The 21,998-nt window shown below is 38.8% G+C and overlaps 1 protein-coding gene across 1 annotated transcript in view; it reads left to right on the forward strand.

The window, feature by feature from the left end:
- NCKAP5 (NCK associated protein 5) overlaps positions 1-21,998 on the forward strand; it is a 278,701-nt gene that overhangs the window by 139,725 nt on the left and 116,978 nt on the right. The window contains exon 5 of the mRNA XM_088059072.1: positions 9,110-9,200. Coding sequence (XP_087915198.1) covers positions 9,110-9,200 — 91 coding nt within the window. The remainder of the gene's footprint in view (positions 1-9,109; positions 9,201-21,998) is intronic.

Raw genomic sequence — 21,998 nt, forward strand, 5'->3', positions numbered from 1 at the left:
ACTGTCATGTATTTTTATTGCCTCATTATCAACTGCTTGGTTGTAGAGAAGCTGTCAATATAATTTTAGAGAGGCTACCACTACCTAATGACACAGGTAATTAAGCCCTTGGAGGCCATTATTCTGACCATATATTACTTGTTTAGGCTGTTTTGCTCTGCTGCTGTGATTTGGCAATCTAAAGGCACTAAGCTTTTGTTCTGACATCTCTGATGTGACCTGCTCTTGTGGGTGTTTTCTAAGCACCTGAAAATTAGACTGCAAGAGGAATTATTTGTACATCTGAGGCTTCTTTAGTAGTGGATCTATATTGCTGCTTCCTGGAGGAGGATAAACTCCCTCTGAGCTGGAATAGGAACCTGCTGTTCCAGGCAGTGCTGCAAGAAACCTAACTGGAAGGAGGCATTCCTTATGCTCAGGAGAAGATACTTGGAAATCACTGTCCTGGCAGTCTGGATCTACTTTTAAAGCATTTTATTTATATATTTTTCACTCCATAACTTGGTGATTTGGAAAGTGTAATGCAGAGGGTTTGTCATGTGAGGTGGTCCCAGTCATGCACGAGGGACATCAGAGCATCAGCTGCTCCTGAAGACAGTCACAGCTGATCAGCCCAGAGCTGCCTCACACACTCTGTTTGGAATGCACTTGAAGATCCAGAGCAAACTCTCTGCTGTGGAGAAGAAAGACAAATTTTAGACTGGAATTAATCTAATGGAATCTTGGAATTAAAATATCATATCATTATTTGCAACACAAATATCACTTAGAGTATTCCTACACATTTCATCCATCTTTTCTGATCTTATATTTAGAGGTTTTCAGGAAGTCACAGCTGATGTGAAAATCTCTATATTTTACTTTCTTTAAATGTAGTCTTTTTGAGCTGAAATTTGGAAAGACTGAAGTCAAAAAATTCAAAAGAATTTATATTTATAAAGATTTTAAGCAAATGTCATGGTTGGGAACCAGAACATTGTTTCTTGGTGTTCTTTGTGAACATCAGAGGTGACCCATTTTGGGGGAATCTAAGTTCAAGGTGGGAAGTTTCCTCTCATAGCTGGGTCTTGTGTAGTTATATTTGCAGGAGTTTGGGCCTTTGCAGTTGGCTGTACAACGTCAGGAAGGGGCTGGAACTGTCATGTGAATCAGATTTTTGATGTAAAATTTAGGTTATTGAACCAAACTAGGAACAATTTCTTGAATTTATCTTTTTTTTATTTACTTTTTTTTTTTTATTTAGCATCCCATTGACTCCATTGGTAGTTAGTTTTTCAAAGCCCTTAAATTCAAAAAAATAGCATTGTGATATAACAGAAATTTTTGCAGCTGTGTGAGGGTGGTCTTGGTACCACCTTGAATCTGTGACTTAGAATTGAGTAAGAGCTTTTTATTTTTGAATGGCTGTTAAATTCTGTAACTTAAAACAATAGTGGTTGGTCTGCATCAGGGTCCTAATATGCAAAATGAAATATGAGTATTTGGAGGAACTGCTAGGCATATCTTTCCATCCAGCTAAACATTTGCAAATATGGAAAAACAAATATTTGTTTAAAATGTAGAAAAAAAGTTAAAGAGTAAACCCCCACCAATATTTGAAGTTGGAAATATTTTCAGTCTGTTTGTATAGAGTTGCCTGTAACTTTTTCTGAAGCTTTTAGTTGTGACTATTTCTGGTGCCTCCAGCATGAATATAGTTTGAAAGTATGAACATATGTTTAAGATGACACAATAATTAACTTTCTGTGCGTGCCTGCTTCTATCCACTTATAGTTAATGAAAATATCTCCTGTCCTAAGGTCCCAAATATGTTACTGGGGAACTGTAGGAGGGACAGTCCTTACAGTTGAAAAATCCTTTCAAATTATGGTGAGCAGCTTTTCTGCGAGGCTTAGTCTTGGACTGGATTTTATTCTTCCAACTTACAAAATGTAAGTAATGCCTGTAATTTACAAAATCATATACAGGGCTGGTGATGGAAGACACCCATGCAGTCCATATGGCATTTGTCTATCTGTCAACACAGAAATAAACATTACCACTGATTTCTATTGCCGTCCAGAAGCTTTTTGCTGTAGATAGAAGTTTGATGAGTGAAATCCATATGACTGAGAGAGACAATGGAAACACTTCCAACATTTCCTGGCTCAGATGGTAGTTAGAGCAGTTTCAGAGAAATGTCAGGCCTGCCATTGCGTGATAACAGAATTCAGACTTGTGTGGGAGCAGTGATGTGCCAACGCTGAGGTCTTTCAAAATCCTACCCTACTTATCTGGTGCTCAAAGCACTCGTGTTATTTTAAGGATACCTTGAAAATTTCCACTGGGATCAGTGGCCAGTTCAATAAAGTAAAAGTTGTGCTCAGTCTTTCAGTTCTGTGTAGTTTGGCGTGACGGTTTGGTCTGGGGGACAGAGAACCTGATTAAGTTGTCCACTTTGGGAAGGATCCTCCTCTACTCATGTGACTGGAGCTTGAGGGCTCTTTCACTCCAGCGTGGCTATGCATTGGCTGCCTTCATCATGTGCAAGGTCCTTGTGGTGCTCCTCATCCTAAGAGAGCTGCCCTTTGGGCCTCAGGTCAAATATGCTTTGAGTGTATTTTGGAAAGAGGAGTTTGTATGCATATGAAAAGAGCATGGCTTGTGTAGTTTGGATTTGCCACTAGCAAATACCACAGGGCTGAACTGCCCAGGGCCTGTGGTGGGGAAGGGACGGTGATGGTGCTGCAGGAGAAGGGTTTGCCTGGATATTTCTGGATTGATAAGCACCTGTGCTGATGAACAGAAGGAATAAATATAAATTATACATTATATGTGGTGTCTTTCTGCTGCTGTTATGAAGGATATTATTACTTTATTTTCCAACTGAAATATTAAATGGGGATATTGAGCATTCTGCTTTGCCCGGCTCACTGCTATAAGGCTTGTACCAGTGCTATACCCTGAGCAGAACTGAAAACCCCTTGGGGCTTAAAGCCCCAGCATTTCCCATCTGTCAGTTCTCTTTTTGTCACATACCCATTTGCACTTCTCTCTCTTTAATCCATTTCCAATATCTAAATCCTTTGTAGAAGGCTGTGTCTGTCCCCTGGCCCCTGCCCTTGAAGCCATGGGCTCACAGCTGGCTGCAGGGCTCCTCAGGAGGGACACAGGGGACACAGCCCTGGGAAGGAAGGAGGGGCCACTTCATCCTGGGGAGCAGCATGGCTCACACAGGAGGCTCCTGGCACGCTGAAGTGTCTGGAGGTGAGCCTGCAGATCGGGGGAGAGCTGAGGAGGGCAGGCAGCCACCTCTGTTCCCAATGGGAATCCCTGGAGACAGAGCGGAGTAAGCAGCGTCTGCAGCTCAGCCAGCCACTAATTTAATTGAAACCAAGTAGAAGGAAAGACATTCCTGCAAGGGTGCAGTGAGCGGGAACTGCTGTTGATGAGCTTTTTTCCTGTTACATCTTGTGGTCCCTGTTTAGCCTGATCCTTGCAAAGCTTTGAACAGAGTGGTGAGGGAGGGGAGGTGCAGGCAACCCCAAACCTGAAGTTCAGAATTACTAACAAGTACAGAAACAGATTTATATGGGATCTGAGAGAAGCTCTTTGGTTGGTTGTGTTATGAGATTGGAGAGAGAGCTGGGAAGCTTGGACAGAGGCACAGAGTTCTGTCACAAGGCCAGACAGAATGCAGTCTCTGGAGAGACAACCAAAGTCCAGCAGGTGAAAATAGCAGCTGATTCACGGGTGAACAGGAGCTGAAAGAGCTGAGAAACCACACAGGAACCCATTCCATTGTCAGTGATCAGGTGGTTGGAAGGGCTGAGACAGCTCAAGGAGATAAAACCCTGACCACATCTCCAGGAAATCTATAACTAAAAAGAGAAGGCAGGAGACTTAAACAGGAGAGAGATAGGAAGCTTCACTCTCTCACAGATAAGAGCTGGAAAAAAATATCCTCCTGAGAATTTTAACTACACTGAAGTAACAACTTAAGCTGAAGATAGAGAAAAATCTGTTATTGATGTTTTTCTCTAAGACTAAAAAATTATCCTGTACCTTGCATGAAAGAAAAAGCTAAAATATAAAGCTCAACTGCTGCAGTAGGATTCTGTAGAAACCTTTGGATACATCTCTGTAAGACTAAGTCAGAATCAAGCTGAAGGAATTCTTGTGGCATACATTTGAAATAACTACCAAGCAATGTCACATCAGCTTGAGGATGATGAGAAGGGAAGGTGATAGCACCTAGCAAAAGGTAGCTGCCAGCCTGTGGAATTCTGGAAGGAAGTAGGTCAAGGGGGAAGGGGTTGAAGCTGTCATCTACCTTCTAGTGCTGAACAGCTCCGTGCTACCTGTCCCTCAGAGGGAGAACTGCAGACAGGGACATGGCTGAGCAGAGCGTGGGCTGGAGAGAGTATTTATTTATGGCAGAGAGGGAGAGGAGAGGCACAAAGCAGGTTTTCTGACCATGATATTGCTGTGGCATGGCACAAAGGACGTGCCTGCCTGTGAAAGTGATGGTTCTGAGAAAACTGGTAGGAAATTTAGGAGCTTAATTGCCCAGTCCTGATGCAGCAGCCTCAGCAGGGTCTGCCCAGCCTGACCTGGTTGGAAATGTGCTCTGGCACTTGCAGGGAGTTGCACCAGCAGGGCCAGGCAGGAGAGGGAGACAGCAGAGCTGTCAAAAACACAACAGTGAAAAGCATTAAAAGCAAGTCTCCAGCAAAAATACAGAGGAAGCTTCCTCCTCAACCTTGGACACAGGAGCGCTGTGCACTGCTCCCTGGGCAGGGAATGATGATTCCTCCTTTCCAAAGGTTCCTCTCTTCCCCTTGCCCAGAAACAAACTCGGGAAAAAGCCAAAATAAATAACTGTCCATTGCAATTGGATTAATTTCCTGGTATTCTCTCAATAGCACAGGACAAATTGCATATTTTAAGTGGAGGAATGATTTTGGTTCAGGAGGAATAGCAGCAAGAACCTATGGATCATGAATTCAAGTCCTCAGCTCTTGACCATGATGTGCAATTAATTTTGTAAATGAATCAATTGTGGCCTAAAACTGTATTTTTCATCCTGTTACTCTACCCTTGTAGGCTGGTTCAGAGTCTTACTTTTTCAATGATTAAAAACATGCTAATTCCAGCCTAAATATATTTCTAACCATGAAATACAACTTGTTTTGTCAATCATCTGCCTAAGGTTGATTTAGTTTTCTTTCACACTACTTTTTCTCACTTATTCTCTTATGTAAGTCATACCTGGCCACTTAAACACTTGGTCTCTTAAGTTTAGCAAGTTGCTTCATCTCTTCTTGTGGCACAGACTGTCATTTCAACAGCTTCAGAGCAATCCCTTTTGTGGAATCCTCTCTGGATGAGCCACTCCTGAACACTTGTGATTGTAATTGTAAATATCTTCCAGATGGAATCTTGACAGTGCTTTCCACAGAAGCATTAATATTTTATGTTACTTAAATTCTCATATTTCAAGAACAGATTCTGGTTTCTGAATGCCTCATTTCTTCTTCTGTTTTGTGCTTTGAGAAATTTATCCTTAGGTTAGGACTGGTGGAGATCTGTTCCTCTACACTAAACTGGCATTTTATCAGGAAACTTAAGGAGCTTGTGTTGAACATGGTTTTCATTTATTTTTCCCCTAAAAAAACCAACCATATTTGTTAAAAAAATAGAATTTGAAAGGAACACTTGAGTTTTAGGAAAATGACAATTTTCCATTCAAATAACAGACATAACAGAAAATTTAATGGCCCTATGTGAGATGCTTCAGATGAATAGACAGTAAATAAAATACAAAAGAAAGGGGAAAATAAATGTTCTTAAATAGTGCTTGAAGAATGTAGACTCAGAAGTGATGAGCTTTAGAGACTGATTTTTCAGATTTTAACAGCTTGCTAGTTACATAAGATACAGAGAATCCTTGGCAAAGCAGTCCAGCAAGAAGGCAGAATACACGTGTGGGGATAACTCTCCTAAAAATAATCTGGAAGTGCTGGATGTTGGATTGGGTCCAGTTGAGATATTAGAATCAAAACCACGAGCAGATAACCTTTTGTGGCTACCAGAAGGGGGAAAAAATATAGGTCAATGTGTAGAAATAGCCTTTCATAAAGCTTATAATTTTTCTGCTTCACTTCCAAAATTTTCATACCCTTTGGTGGCCTCATTCAGGGAGCAAAGCATGGGATCCCAAGCTAAATATATAGAGGCTTCATTATTTTTGCATTCTTTAAATAGGATTTGTAGTAAATTGCTCTGGCATGTGCTGTCACTGTGGAGAGTTTTATAGATCATAAGATAACAATCGATTTTCAATTAAGGTGCCATTAATTCATGCATCGAAAACTCTCACTCATAAGAAACAAGTCTCGATTATCCTCCTGTACCATATTTGGTCCTAAAAATGGACAACTGGGATGTGAATGAAGAAGCAGCAGCTCACAAACTGCAAGAGCACTGGCCATCAGAGCTTTGCAGTGAGTTTGACTGTGAGCTTAATTCACCTCCCTGTTTGTCAGAACCTACTTTTCTCTTCTTTTTCAGATATTCCATGGGTAGCCAAAGCTTGTAAGATCCTCCCAGGGCTGGTTTGATAGTGATGTGACCACACAGTCTGTTATGTCTGTGGTTCAACTTAGTAGCTGTCAGCTCTTACAGACTTTGCTGCAAACAGCAAAACCACAGAAGTCTCAATTGTGATGAGCTCTTGGTCATGTTGCAAAAATTACCCTGTTGCTTAGAAGTCTGGGTGCTGATGGAAAGTGTTTGTGATTGGCACAGGAAGATGTGTGCTCACCTGTCCCTGTAAGGCTGCTCAACAAGACAGGGTTGTGGTCCAAAATAGATTATCTGAGTTTGACTGAAGATTAAAGGACTTACTGAATTTAAGAATTCATAATTTTCCTGAGCTGGTTTAAGTGATCATAGTAATATACAACTAGACTTTATTTTCATTAATACTCTTAGGTCTAAATTGAAAAACTGTGATTTAATGCTGGTTGAATCTATTCTTTCTCCCAGTTTTGTTTGTTTATTAATTTGGAAGAATGTTGTGGAGGACTAGCACTGGAACTGCATTTGCATAGATAAACACAGTAATTAAGAATGCTATTACACCATTAATTTAAAAATGAAACTGTGGGCATGTTAAGAAATTAAATCTTTCAGTGAGGACTGCACAGGAATTTATGGTGTGAACCAAAATGATTTGTTCTTTCATGTAAAAGGCATCTGATTAAGGTCAGCCTATGAGCAGAAATGGTTCCAATCTGCAACTGAAAAACTGCACCACTGTCTGCACTAGAGATTAGAGCTGGCTTGGTTTTATGCACATTTGGTCAACAGATGGCCAAACTATTCTGTGGGCATTCTGGCAGTGTAGAAGTCTGCACTTCAATGACAAAAAAAACATCACAGGAATAAGTAGAATGTCAGTGTTCATCTGAGTAGAATGAACACCTAGTGTCAGCTTCTTGAAAAGTGGCACAGTGGGCTGACTTCAAAGGAGAAAACCTGGAATAACATCACATTGTTGCTAAATTAGCCAATGCCATTCATTCTGATGAGACTGAAAGAACAGAAAGACTATGAGGCTTGTATAAAAGATAATGCTATTGGCCTTTGGCCAGAGCAGTTAGCTAATATTTTCTGTCTCGCTGGATTATTACCTTAGAAATAAACAAATATAAAAAAGATACACTGTGAATAATTCTTCTGCTCAATTTCATTTGGAAAGAATACTATACAAAAGCCATGTTGCTCTAAACACAGTAGAAATAAACAACAGCAGGCAGTTCCTGGTCTGATATGCCCAGGAATACGGGCACATTCTTCAAGGTCACTGTTTTAATATACAGTGTATTTGGCACTATGATTTAAGGTATTCCTTTCTCTCTCCTGCTTTTGCATCACCCTTATGCCTGTGTCACAGCAGTTTTCCCTTCTCCAGCCCCTATTCCATCTGGGCATTTTTTCCAACTATCTCAAGGGACTGAGACTGCTTGAAAGGAAAAGAGTGAAAAATATGAAAAGGAGAGAGAAAAGCTGCTGCAACACAGCTGAAGGAGAGGCTGTACAGGGGTGAGAAACTGTGTAGGACATGGGGAGTGAGGGGAAGTGTGAGGAGCTTTGGCTGGAATTGTCACTCACCAATTTTTGTTTTGAAACCCAATTGTTTGTTGTATCCATCACTGCTCCTCTGGTTTTGCTCCTTTTCCTCCTCTTACCCATAGCTGAAGCCAGCCCTACTCCCAGGCCCACTATTTGTTGTCAGCCTAGGTGACATCTCCTAAGCCCATGGGATTTAATTTCTGATCCACCTTGAATGGGACCAGTGTTCCATAGGTAGCTTCCCTTTTTCCTGTTGTGGGAAGGAGCAGAACTCCTTATTCTGGGCAGACTCCATTCAGCAGGGTTAGTGTTATTATCAGTTTCACACTCTTGATGAGTGTGTGTAGATCAAAGACAACCTTTGATGGTGTCTATTAACAGCTTCTAAAACAAAGTGCAAACCTTCCACCTTTAACTGGTGGAGTTGAACTTGATTGCGCTGTCCTGAGATGGTGGTACCAGACTGGAGCCTGCACTTGTTTTTTACACCTGTTTGAAAGGGCAGAGAAGGGTGAATGTATTCAGCAGCTGTGCCCCCATGAACCAAGGCACAGGCTGCACCCACAACACAGCGAGTGAACACTAGTAATGCCATGGACAGCCTGCACAACTCACCATGGGCTCAGAACACAGCTGCCTGTGGGCTTTTTAATCTGTTCCTAAATGCCAGGAATCTTATCATGGTGGTCTTGTTTACACTGTTAACAAGGTGATGTCTTTTGCACACATTTGGTTTTAGTTTTTGTAAGGAGCTTCAATAGGATTTAAACAATGCAACTAATTACTGTGCATATTCAAAAGATAAAAGAGTGCCCTTAATGTGTTATTCATAACATGGAGCATGAGAATATTATAAGGCTAGGATTGTCTTTAAATATTAATTTCTTGGTAGCCATGGATGCATTAGGCTCTTGTAAAGAACAAAAACACTGAATGAAACTCTTAAATTTTTTCCATGCAGTTGACTTTCATAAATATTCTTATTCTCTAGAATGGAGGAGACAGTGAGAAATCTGCTACAGAGCCAAGGATCTCCAGGCCAGCACGGAGAAGGAACTGTCAATATCATGAAGGTATATCAGGTACTAGTGACTTATTACCTGTTTTTTTGAGATGGAAAAGTTCTTTAAAGCAAAAATACCCCTACTGAGATAAATGTGTCTGTCATTGTTTCATCTATTTGTTTATTAATTATGAATACTTGTGTTAGTTGGTTCTACCTACATTTTCCCAGGTGTTCTCAGCAGATTTTAAGGTTATTTCAGTTTTATTGCCCTTGTGTTATCTGCTGTTGTTGCTCCTCATAGTTCACAAGGCACAAAGAAACTAGTTTTGAAGAATTTATTAAAGCACTTAATATTTTAAGTCATATGTTCCAGCATCTGTAGTAAACATAGCTGTTTTTGACAACCGGACTTTCAGGTTGTGATGGATAATTTTAACACTCATGTTCTTTTTGGGTGTGGGGATCCCTGCTTATGGCAGGTGCATTTTATCATCCTCACTAGGGGTAGAGAGAGTCTCAGGACAGAATTTAGGAGGGATTTTAGAGCTTTTTCAAAGGGAACTGGGTCTGTTTAGAAGACAGAAGAGTTTTATGTTTCCTGGAAACTGTGAACCTAAGGTGGAAAAACCTTTTAATTTAAGAGTCTGGAAACAGGAATGAGATATCTCAGTTAATCTAATGTAAGGCACATGAATTCTTAAAAATATCACTTACTGTAATCAGTCCTGTGCTGTTATCTTTTTAAACAGAATAAGCATTCTTATAAAATACTGAAATAATATATTAAAGTCTATACCAGGTATTGATCCATCAGATAAAACACTCTTCAAAAGTTTTAGTTATATTAGTTCATTCTTACAGCTGATGGATCAAAAACACAGCAGTATAGCTAAACAAAAATGTATATTAAAGAGTATTTATCACTGTAATAAAATTTTCATTTTAAGCTTGGTTGAAGAGAAAGGAATCTTTTAGTTTAACCTTCAATATAATCAAATTTTCGTGTTATAATGATAGCCTGTAAAATTTAATTTCAGGACAAATTAAATTTTTTGTTGAAGTTATAATAGAACATCATTCTTTAGAAACTGGTGACAAAGGCATCTCTATTTTATGCACTGTCTTTTTGGGGTGCAAAATCAAAACTCAGTTCCCTTCTCTTATTTCAGGGTTTAAATCCATATATCCTTCCACCATACAGTGGTTGTTCTGAAGTGGCCTTGATGTCAGTCTCTCCTTAAGTTGGATTTCTTGTCTGTGTGGTCATAACAAACATCTGGAATGATTTTATTATGTGCTTTTCTCTGTGCTATCTTACTGTGGAGACACCAGTAAGGTGGTACCACAATTAGGCTTCAGCTTCTTTGTTTTTGCACTCTGAAGAGGAAAAGCAGAAAAAATACTGCAGTTTTGTTTCATACAACTGAGAGTTTGGGGGTGATTTGTTTTTCTTCTGGGAACTAAACTGAAAAAAAAATTAACTATGTGGTCTTTGAAATTTGAGATTTTGTGTGCTGCTTTTCTAGAGGGGACATAAAGTAGTAACTAGATTTCAGTGCTTGTATATTTCTGTGTAGTTTTTTCACTCTCTTTTATTTGTTTCTTTTTTTTTTTTTTTAAAGAGAGAATTTGTGTATAGTCTTGGGTTCTCTTCCCCTTCTGGGCCATACTGACATAGACATTTGTTGTCTCCAGCCAGGCAGGAGAGTGAGCACTGTGGTGTGTTTTGTATAATATTGCCTGGGTTTATTTTCTGACCAGCAAAAAAGCAAGGCTGTTCTGCCCAGTTATTGGTGTGAGAACAGTTCTTCATTTTCCTTCAGCTCTAGCAAACAGCCTCCTCCACCAAAAAGGAAACCCCTTTTGTTCCATTCTTTCTGGACTCAAGGTTTTGTTTGAATTTGGTGGGTGGTACTCTGGGCAAATGCCTCAAACTGGACCTTTGCTTTCTTTCAGAGTGAAACTGTTTCTGTCCCAGAGCCTTAAAACACCCACATACCTGTGTCTATGGGATTATATTAATGCATAACAGTTTCCTTCCCTTCCTGTTCTCTTCTTGTTCCTGGGAATATTTTCACTGATGATATCACTCAGCTGTTTTTTTAGCCATTTTAATTTCTTGCATATTTCCAGTATGCAATTTTTGGATATGAATTTCTCTTTTCATTGCTTATGAATTTCCTCTCCTAATCCATGACTCAGAAGCAATGGGTTTTCCTGTCCTGGAGGAATAGCTAGGCTGCTGCATCATACACCAGTCTGTGGCTGGTAAAACTGGTCAGAAATACAGAATATTCGTGCCGTGTTGTGAACGTTGTGGGTTTCTTTTTTCTGAATGGCTTTTTTAGTCATTCTTCCTCAGATCCCTTTTGTTCACTTTTGTGACAAACATGAACAAATGGCTTTTTTTCTGGGAATTTCGAGGAATGGCTGCATTCCCGTGCCCTGGGATGGCTCCCTGCCAGGTAGGTCAGAGATGGCTTCACTTGGTGTGCGACCCAGTCACGCAGTAAAAGCTGGGCAGTGACCACGTGTCACAGTCAGCTCGTGCCTGAAAACCTCCTCAAAACAGGTACTTGGCAAAGAATCTCTGGCCTGAAATGTTTACAAAGCATTTTAATATTGAGAAACATATTAATGAAGCTTTGTCTGAATCATTATTATGTTACTGAAAACAGTTGTGTGGAAATCATGGACAAACATACCATTTAAATAGATGATGAATCTTAACTAAGTGCTGTGTCCAAATGCAGCAGGATGCATCAATATTGGAACAAAGACAATTCATTTGTATTCCTCCAAATGTACCCAGGCAGTTTTTTTGATGTATTTATAGGCATAATTCACAAAAAGGAATAGAACCTGAATGTAAAACCCAGGTAATGTTCCTTAAAAACACCAAATGTAAAACCCAGGTAATGTTCCTTAAAAGCACTGATGCATTCAGGTTTTTGGGAACATGATAACCATATTATCAACCTGTATTTGTGAAGGAAGCATAAATGAAATTTTATATGCTATATTCATATGCATACAGAAACCTTTATTGAATGTATAACTACTAAGACTGTTCTGAAAGCCATCCTCTACAATCAGTTACCTTACAGAAAGTATCCTGAATCTCGCATTTTGTCTGTGATTGGTGTGACATGATCAGAACTATATGATCAGTTGGTTCAGTAGAATAAGGGATTTTAGTGCAGATTCACAAGTCTGTGTTTCATAACAAATGGGGACAAATGAGGTGATTTCCAGTGTGATTTATTAAGATATTTCCCATATTCTCTGACACAGTGGTGACTTAGTTTTAGTGTGTGAACTTTGTTGAATTAATTATATGAATAGTCATAAAAGATAACTCTGCTCAATAAATGCTTTTGATCTGTTGAACATTGTTTATATAGTTTTTTTAAACAAATCTAATTATTGTTCTGGGATGTATGAAATTGAGTTCTTATTATAATACAAATATGCCTGACTCCAGAATAAATATTCTTCCTAGTGAACTTTAAATTTTGCATAGCGATAATGTTAGAATAATAACAATAAGAAGGTGGAGCCTAAAGCATGCAGTGTTATTGCAATATTTTGTTAGGTTTTGCCAGTATTCTTACTTAAAGCAAAATATTCTAACTCTTTACATAGAGCTAGATGCCCTATGGGATTTTAATTTGCTAGACTTACAGATGAGTTATGTGATTTCTTTTGGGTAAATGAATTAAGAAGCAGGATTGTAAATAAAATTCTCCTCTGTTATCAGTTTACATAATAATAAAGGGAAAATTTATAATGAATGCTTACATAAATGTACACAAGAATGCATGTTATTTGAATTGCCTTAACCATCATATTTCTTTAAAGTTTGACTAAAAGACTCTAGCATATATTAACTTTATGGTGTTTCCAAGAGATATTGACCACCTAAAAATAAGATTATGAAAGGTCAAACCAAGACCTCATGTATTTCCCAGAAATAATTTGTGCAGTTCTTGAACCCCAAGCTTTAAAGCAAGCACCCCACAGACTTTCCTTCCTGAGTTTGCCCTTGAGATCTGGATATCAAAAAACTTTCTTGTTTGATCACAATGCTGGATCTTACCTGATTATATATCACTCAAAGACTTTAAGGGGTTTTTAACTCATTTTGACTTTGTACAGCCATCAAAATAGATGAGGAAGATAATTTATTGTAAGTTCATTCACAATTTATTGTAGTTCTGAAATTGTCCACGTGAGCACTAAAGCTCAGGACAGACATGATACGGTGACATTGGGGAGGTAAGAACATACACAAGTGATACAGGCACATTTCAGGTGGCATTGTTGGCCACATCAACCCAATTTTTTGTCTGCATGCTTTTGTGTTGCTCAAACGTGGAACAGTTGTTGTGGCTGTCACTTCCAATTTGCACAGCCGTTGGTGTCAACAGCTTTTTCATGAGAAGAAAAACTGTAACTATTGACAATATAATTTTATCTTAACACAAAATTATACAAGCTTATTGTTCAGGCTATTGATATGTAACATTTTATAGATGGGGCATGGCTATGAATTGAAAAAAAGGCACTAGTTGAATTCCCCAGCTAAAATCCACGTAGGATTTTTAATGCTAACTTCTATTGCAGAAAGAGAATATATATCCTTAAACATCTGTCTCTGGAGTGGAAGTGCCCACAGGGGACTGCATGTACCAAGCCTCCTAAGCTGCTAAGGAGTACGTTGCTAGGCAAATATTAGGAGATTTGTGTCTCACAGAGAAGGGCAGAGAGGAGCCATCCACACTCTTGGGAGCTCCGCTGGAAATCCTGGCACGTCAAGGACACAAGTGTTTGCTGTTGGACTGCTTTTCCATGCAGAGAAATCCAGGGCTAGCTCAGTAACAACTTAATACCTTATGGCTTTTTGTAGATTTCCACCACTATGCAAAGATTTTGATAAATATGTAACAAAAATGAAGTTGAGTTCTCTACCCCTAAAAGAAGGTGATGGTGCTCCTGAGACACCGTTCAAAATCTCATTTTTGTTGCAAAGAGTTTTCCTTTTCTGGTTGTTCGTGATACCAAAGCCCAGCAGTGGAGTTGTGTTTTACACAGCAAAGTCTCATAAGTGAAATGTGCCATTTATGTGCCTGTTTGTCAGAAACAAGCTGTTCTTTCCTTCTTTCATTTTCCTTCTTTCATTTTTGAGATGTAGCCTTGGCTACATCTCAAAACAAAGAACTGTCAAATTAAAGAGAAAACAAAACAAGGATGTCTTGTATTTACACAAGAGTTATCCACACACTTGCATGATCTTTAATGATATCCAGTCACCCACAGTTTTTGCCTGACTCTGACCATGTTTCTTGCCATCAGGGTTTTGCTTTGAGAATGTAATTCCAGTCCTCAAAGTACTAAATTTGCAGAAGGATAGATGAGGTCTCCAGATACAGATCTACATTTTCAGTGTACAGGTGGCATTATATTACCACTTTAACCCATCACACATCCTCTAGATATCTATAATATCAAGAGGTTCAGATTGACTGATTTGATTGTATTATACTGACTGTAATTCTAGTTTACATTTCCCTCTTCTATATAGTGTTTCTATCTTTTGCTGTATCTTTCTTCTGGTTCTAATTTTGGGAATGAATCCACAAAAGTTATCCATTGCCTCAACATGAATATTTAAATTTCCCCAAATTAATGACTTTATATATGGTCAGGTGGATTGTTCTCTCCCTACTTCCCCATCTCCATAAAATATACTGTTCATTCTGCATTTTGGTGTTATTTCCTTGATATTTTCAAACCAGCAGAAAGCAACACTAGTTATTAAATTTTAAAAAGCTGGGAAAAAAAATCTAAAATTTTGCTTAGTTAAAAGAAATCTAAAGTTTTGTTTATTTTCTGAGGCAAAAAAGGGAGATTATTCTGAATTCACAACCATTCTGTCTTTGAAAATTATTTTTAAAAAAAGAACTCACTTAGCAGTACACCAGTAAATTTGTTTTGGAAAAAAAGTGCTCTTCTGATCAGGAAATGTTAAGATAGTTAATCTGAATTATAATAATGTATTTGAAAAGTAGAAGTTTTGATCTAATCTGGAATGATTATTCCTACCTTTTATTTTTGCATGAAAATAAATTCTGATCTTTCAGAAGTTTTCATGACAAGTCTGGGAGACATGAAATTTTCCTTGGCACTTACAAAAGAATTACCTGGTAATGGAATAATATACCAGGGTTTTTTCTTCCTAATCCCACAGGTAACTTCTTAGATCAGCTTCTGCAATTGTCTTTATGGTGAGAACTAGTCAGTTAATACACTGATCTCATTCCAAAATACTATGGAAGGAAAACTGGCTTATTTTTAGCAACCAAAATCCAGAGTAATTTTGTTTTGCCATAATTGCTGTTACATAAAATGTACTGAATTTGAATTTTAGAATAGTTTGGTTTATTTCTACTTTGGTCAAAGGAAGGTATTTTAATGCTGTGGCTTTAGTTAAGTGCAGTTACTATAATACCTACAAACCCCTTCACAAAAGTTTAAATGCTACATGTAGGTTTCCTGGAAGGAATGATTATCAGTGTAGGTATGATACCATAATGAACCAATTTCTAGGAGAATATCTACATGAAAAATCACACTGAATATTCTTTTATCACCTTATCTAGACATATGAAGAAGGAACAGCATCTTAGAACAGTTCTTTTTTCCTGCTGGCACTCAATGTGACTGAGGCTTTTCCCTTTGAGAAGGAAGCAGGAGCATGGGGAGCTCCTGGGCACTGTCCTGCCACTGCTGTGCCCAAAGCCTGGCCTGGCAGGGTCACCTGCAGCACGGTCAGTCCTTGATTCTGGCTCTGACAGTGCCAGAGGTGGCAGTGATGTTGGAAATGGGAATATCCATTCACTAAGGACAGGAGCTGGCACTGGGCTGGGAAGCTGGGGATGAGAAATTCCATCTCCTCTCAGGTTCTGAGGAGTACACTCCATCCCCAGGTGCACTCGAGGTTTTCTGCTCTCACGCTCCTTTCTGATCGGAACATTTTCAAAAGAAATATATGTTTTTGATGCAGGCAACAGCCAATAAAAGCATCATTGGGAAATTTATTAATGCTACTGCAGAGCTGCTCAGCAGGGATGATAACTTGCACTGGTGAGGAGTGTTCTGAGTGGAGAATAATGTGGAGTACATTTAGATTGATACGCGGGTGGAGGGAGGCACATATCAGAAACATAAAGTATGAACTTGGTCCTCTTATCCATCACGAGTCTTTAATCTAGGGAATGTTGCTGCTTGCTCTGCTTACTTTGTAAGTGAAATCCAGAGATGAAAAAGAAGAATCTAATATGTTTTTCTGACAAGGGTAATGTTAAATCATGAACAATTTGGGAAGTTTCTGTAGACTTCTGTGATATGTTGCATTCCTTTGTTTTCCTTCAATTTTGGTCAGCTTGTTCTGAACAAAAGCTGTTAGCTAAACAAAAATATATTATTATTACACTTACTGATGTGCTGTGTGTAGCAAAGCTATATTTTAGTCTCTTCCAGTGGGAGAAAAGAAAGCAAGAGAAAACAGCTGAATACATAGACTAAAGCAAGGAAGATAAAGCAAAAGTCATATTTGTAGCCTTATAATCAAAGATAGTTTCAATTGCATATAATTTTAGTTGCATGTAATTTTTTAACTTTTTTTTAATATTGTAAATGTGTTTGCTCAGTTATGATTTAGTTTGTGGTTTTTTCAAGCCCAGGTTTTTCTGTTTAATTGGATTCCCATTAGGAAATAAAGAAAAAAAAATTAAAATTGCATATGGAAAAGACATATTCAGATCACAGAGATATCAGTGGTTACTCCTGTACTGAGAATTGTGCAGGACACACTTAAACTTAACATAAGTGTCTTTTACATATCTCAGGGTTTGCTAAATGAAATCTGTTATAAAGTATTTTGAAAGGGTATGCTTAGGAAAAAGAGGTCATGGCTGGTGAGAAAGAGGAGCAAGGTGACACTGGAAAACACATTTAAACTTGTTGGAATGTTAAGCCTGTGCTTGGAGCAATTTCTGCCTTTTTTCAGCTTGTGCAGTCAGACTGAGCTATTTGTGCATAGCTTGAGGCTGCTTTTTAAATGAAAGAACAAATAAACCCTCATCTACAATTTCTCATCATCAGTCTAGAAATTCTCATTTCACAGTGCTCACAGTGTTGAACTCTAGGAGGTCTGCACTGGAAACATCACTGTAAAGACATCACCTAAGAATGGATCAGGATTGTAGAATGGTCTTGCAAGGAAAAGCCTTCACAATTTATAAATATTGTTGTGGTTTGACTGCAGCTGGCACCCAAGCCCCAGCCCCACTCCAGCAGGATATGGAGGAGAGAATCCGGAGGGTAAAAGTGAGACAACTCAGGGGTTGAGAAAATAATGGTTTAGTAATAGAAATATTATAACGAAACAAAAACAAATTGTAATGGAAAGGAAAATAACAAAGAGAAATAAACCCCAAGAAAGTGAAGTGATGCAAATGCAAACAACTGCTCACTCCCCACTGCCGGATGTCCAGCCAGTCCCTGAGCTGTGGACCCCTGCCAGCCTTCTCCCTCTGTTGCTGAGCAGGATGCCATATGTTCTGGGACATCCCTTGGGTCACTTGGGGTCAGCTGTCCCTGCTGTGTCCCCTCCCAACTCCTTGTGCACCCCCAGCCCCTCGCTGATGGGGTGAGGAGCACAAAAGCCTTGGGTCCAGGTAGGCACTGCTCAGCTCTAATGAAATATCTTGGTGTTGTCGACGCTGTTGGCAGCACAAATCCAAAACAGGCAGCAGCCACTGTGAGAAAAATGACTCTACCCCAGCCAAAAGCAGTGCAAACATAAACAATTCTGTGTATGGATCTGTAAATTGCACTTTGGGTTTGGAGGGAAGAGTCTGCCTTGATTATAGGAAGAGTGTTAGAAGTGTGGTGTAGTATACTCAGATCACCACGTTCAACCACTGAAATCTAAGTTAACTCTTCAGTAAATATCTTATTTAGAAAGTCCTCTGGGAGCTCTGGACACACCACAGAAAGCACTAAGTGTTTTGAGGTGCTGAGTTATCAGCATAGTTTGGGTTCCACATAGACTGGATTCTTGGATGCCTGTTACCACTGCCTCTCTGTAAGAGCAATTAATAGCTACATTGTGAATATTTTTGATTTTTTTCCTCAGTTAAGTGGTTATGAGCAATCATAAGCACTGTTTAATTATATATCCTACATATATTTTATTCTTGGTCGATTAATGTGTGATTAAAGCGTGCTTTTGGAAAATTGCAGGCATGACTCTCAGAAGAATTTGAAGTTGTTACCATTGTAAAACCTTAGTTTCTAATAAATTTCAGAAGTTGAAGAATTAAAAGGAACTCAGAAAAGATCCCACTCAGGCATCACGATCTGACACCTGAAATTGAAATAGAAAACTTTTGTATCTGAGGCATCCTTACTGCATTGCATCTGAAAAACTTCACTTCTCTGAAGGACTTGTGTTTATCACATGAAAATGATATTTAGCTTCTACAAGCAAAGATGTCATCTCTAATTATTACTTATCACTTTCCAGACAAGCAATTCATGTCATCCAGCACTCATTGGGAAAATCAGCATTTCAAAGATGCTGATCTTTTTTAATTCTTGTTTGGTTCAATCAGATTTTTATCACATGTGCTTGTGAAAGAGTTCTTGTTTATAATCAGTGCCCTAGATCCCAGATCCAGCTATATCAGTATTAGATTATGCATCTTTTATTATTATAGCTGATTGTCCAGTGCCTGATCATAGCTTTCATTGTAAAAAAGGAATTCCAGAATAATCTTTGCCAGCTACTTTTTTTTTCCTTTGTGTCTTGTGACATTTACTCTTCTTGGTTTGAAATTTTATACCTGCAAATTGAAATATTTTAAAGTGAGCTCTTTTTTCCTCTCCTTTTCCATGTGTGTATGTGTGTGGTGTTATTCCTAGAAAGCATCTTAGAAAGAAGAAAGGGCAAAGGACAGACAACTGATGGCACTACCAATAAAACTTCTAAAGTAACATAATTTCTGTTAATAGTTAATTAATAGTTCATTAATAGTTAATAATAATGGTTAATAGTTAAGAAAAAGCTGGCTTTGACACTTTTCCTGGAAAAAGTGACTGTTCTTTTAGAGGAGACACATCCCAGTGACTAAGTGTTAGGGTTAGCAGCTTTTTGCCTTTCTGGGGATGAAGAAAGGTAATTTCTGAAATAGGCAGTTTGTTCTCTTATCTGTTGAAATCTTCTCTATGATCTTTTCTATCATTACAGTTAGTCCCTGTTTATCAACAGTGAAAACACTTCTGTGCTCAATATTCTGAAAGGCAGGGGGAAGAGAGAAGGAAAATTGGCTTTACATTCTACACATTCCAGTAAATTGTCATTTACAATTTCAGGTGGATTTTCTGCTCTCTAAATTTATTGTTCTTACTTTATTTATTAATGGAAAGAGGAAATATTATCCTGCTCTTTCCTAGATCAGCTAACTGAAATCCAGCTTTCTGATAAGTCTCAGTCAGGCCACCACATTATACAGCTTCATAGATCAATGTCTTTAGTGATTTATATCTTTCCATTGATCCTGGAGAGCTTGCCATTCCTGGGCTGCAGGGACTGTTTCCATCCCTTGTTTGCTATTGGCCACAGGGCCCATGGTGTTTCATCAAAGGGCTCATTGCCAGTGAACTGCTTTTTTTGATTTATTGGAGCAAACTGAATACTTAGAAATAATGGTCAGGGCAGGATGTCATTTACGATTTGCAAAGTACTGTTGGTTTCAGAAGAGAAATGACAGCTGAAACCAGCCTGAGAAGCTTACACAATGTGGGACTCCACTGCAAGTTTCTCATTAATTTCTGTGGGAACAGGTCTACAGTGAGCAGCATAATCCTAGTTTCAGTAAGATTTGAATTTTTAATATTTTTATTGTCTCTTTGTTGACACAGAGCATTAGAGAAGTAGATGAGCCTTTACTGCAGAATTCTCATCAGGCTGCTGTGTTTGTATCCTCTCATGGTACAGGCATGTATCTTAAACTCACTGGTCTGGGGAGACCCAGAGCAGAGTTATTGCTTTTTCTTTTTTAATAGCTGCTTTACTTCCAGAACACCATATCCATCTGTTACCTTTTCCCAGAAATTAAACAGATCAGCAGGACAGCACTTACTCTGCCTTTGCTGGACTTTGGACCTGGGGAGGATTTTATTATTCAGTTTGAGCACAGCCTGCCTGTGACTGTGCAGTATGTGAGGCATGGACAGAGACTGCTTAGGAGTGGCAAAGGATGCTCTTTATATGAGATAACACAAGAAGTGTCCAACTCCAGGCTACTTTAGCTGTTTTACCCCATAGTTGGCTGCCTTGAGCATGCTCCCTCCAGAACCCTCTGTAGGATTTGAACAGCATTCCACAGGAGATGCACATTTCCTCTGGCAGATCTCTGCCCCTTCCTTCCTCCCCCAGCACTCAGCTGCCTTTGATATTACCAGATTTTTGCACACTTCCAAAAGCCTTTTCCATCCTCCCTCTTTAGGGGCTTGACTTTTAGCACAAAAAGTGCTTTACAAATACCTGTTTGCTTTCGGGTGTGGATTTTCCACTCTACCCTCACTGGACATCACCCAGGTGGAACTGGTGAATGTGATGGGGCAGTGCCCCATCTAAGCACAGTTTCTAAGGTTGGAAGAGTTTTCCTCTGTTCTGCACCTTTTCCATGGCTGAAATGCTGAAACTCATTTATTATTGCTCAGTAGTAAACTACTTTTGGAGCTATGTGAGCTGTACTTCAACACCCAGGCTGGGGTAACAGCAGTAAGTGTCAGTGTAAATCTGGATGTGTACCCCTGATTTAGCCACTAGTGTGCAAAGTTCATCTAGTTTTGTAATTAGAAGATGAACAGGTTACTTTTTTATGTAGCTGGGATTTACTCTGTGAGAAGCTACATTCCACTTTCTGTAATGAAATGTCATAACCTGTGCTTTCTTCTACTTGTCCTTTGAAATTGCTGCCCTGACTTTGTGCAGGAAAGGTGACCCTGTGCAAATGTTTATGTTTTCTTCTATTGTTAGCCACATCCAATTCATGTCACATTCCATCCTAAAAATAATAGTTTTTATTTGAATTGCATCAGAGATATACCTTTGTCATATCTTTCCCCTGAGCTCATTGAAGTGTTTTATCTCAATGCACTCCTTAGGGCAACTTGAAGCAAAAATGGTTTAATGGCTCTTTTACAGATACTTGATTGTTGCATCAGTGTGTAGCAAGCACGAAAAAACAAAGCCCAAGTATATTTATGTATAGTCTATATTTATAGTTCCTTTGTAATTAGGGTAGCAGTGAGTTGGAAACCTGATGGAATGGCTCTTTGACATCTATATTTTGGGGCTCAGATTGAGATCTTTGCTTCATGGTTTGTGTATGGGTATTCAGTAATTATGCCCATATCATATAAAACTAATTCTTGATTAAAGTTTAAACATAGTAATAGTCAATTTCTAAGCTAGTTAATATTTTAAAAATACATTGTTGTGGATGTGATCCAGACTGCTGATTTTTAATTCAGTTACCTCTATGGGGTTTGGTTAAGATAATGCCTTGCTATTAACTCTCAAACAGTTGTATTTGCACAGTTACTCAAGCTGGATCAGTTCTCCATGAAAATGCACACTTTTACGCTTAGACAGAGTACATGTTGGCTAGTAGTTATGGGGAAAGCATCTCAGTTATGCTCAGTTATGGGGCAACTAAAGACCATGAATGTCTGAGCTTTTGTACATAATTATGAGAAAGGCCCGTGACAAGGACTAGATGCTCATCGAAGGAATTCT

The sequence above is a fragment of the Pseudopodoces humilis genome, chromosome 8 (genome assembly GCF_049639895.1).
Source record: "Pseudopodoces humilis isolate 2021_Gansu_Grassland_sample_001 chromosome 8, ASM4963989v1, whole genome shotgun sequence".
NCBI lineage: Eukaryota > Metazoa > Chordata > Aves > Passeriformes > Paridae > Pseudopodoces > Pseudopodoces humilis.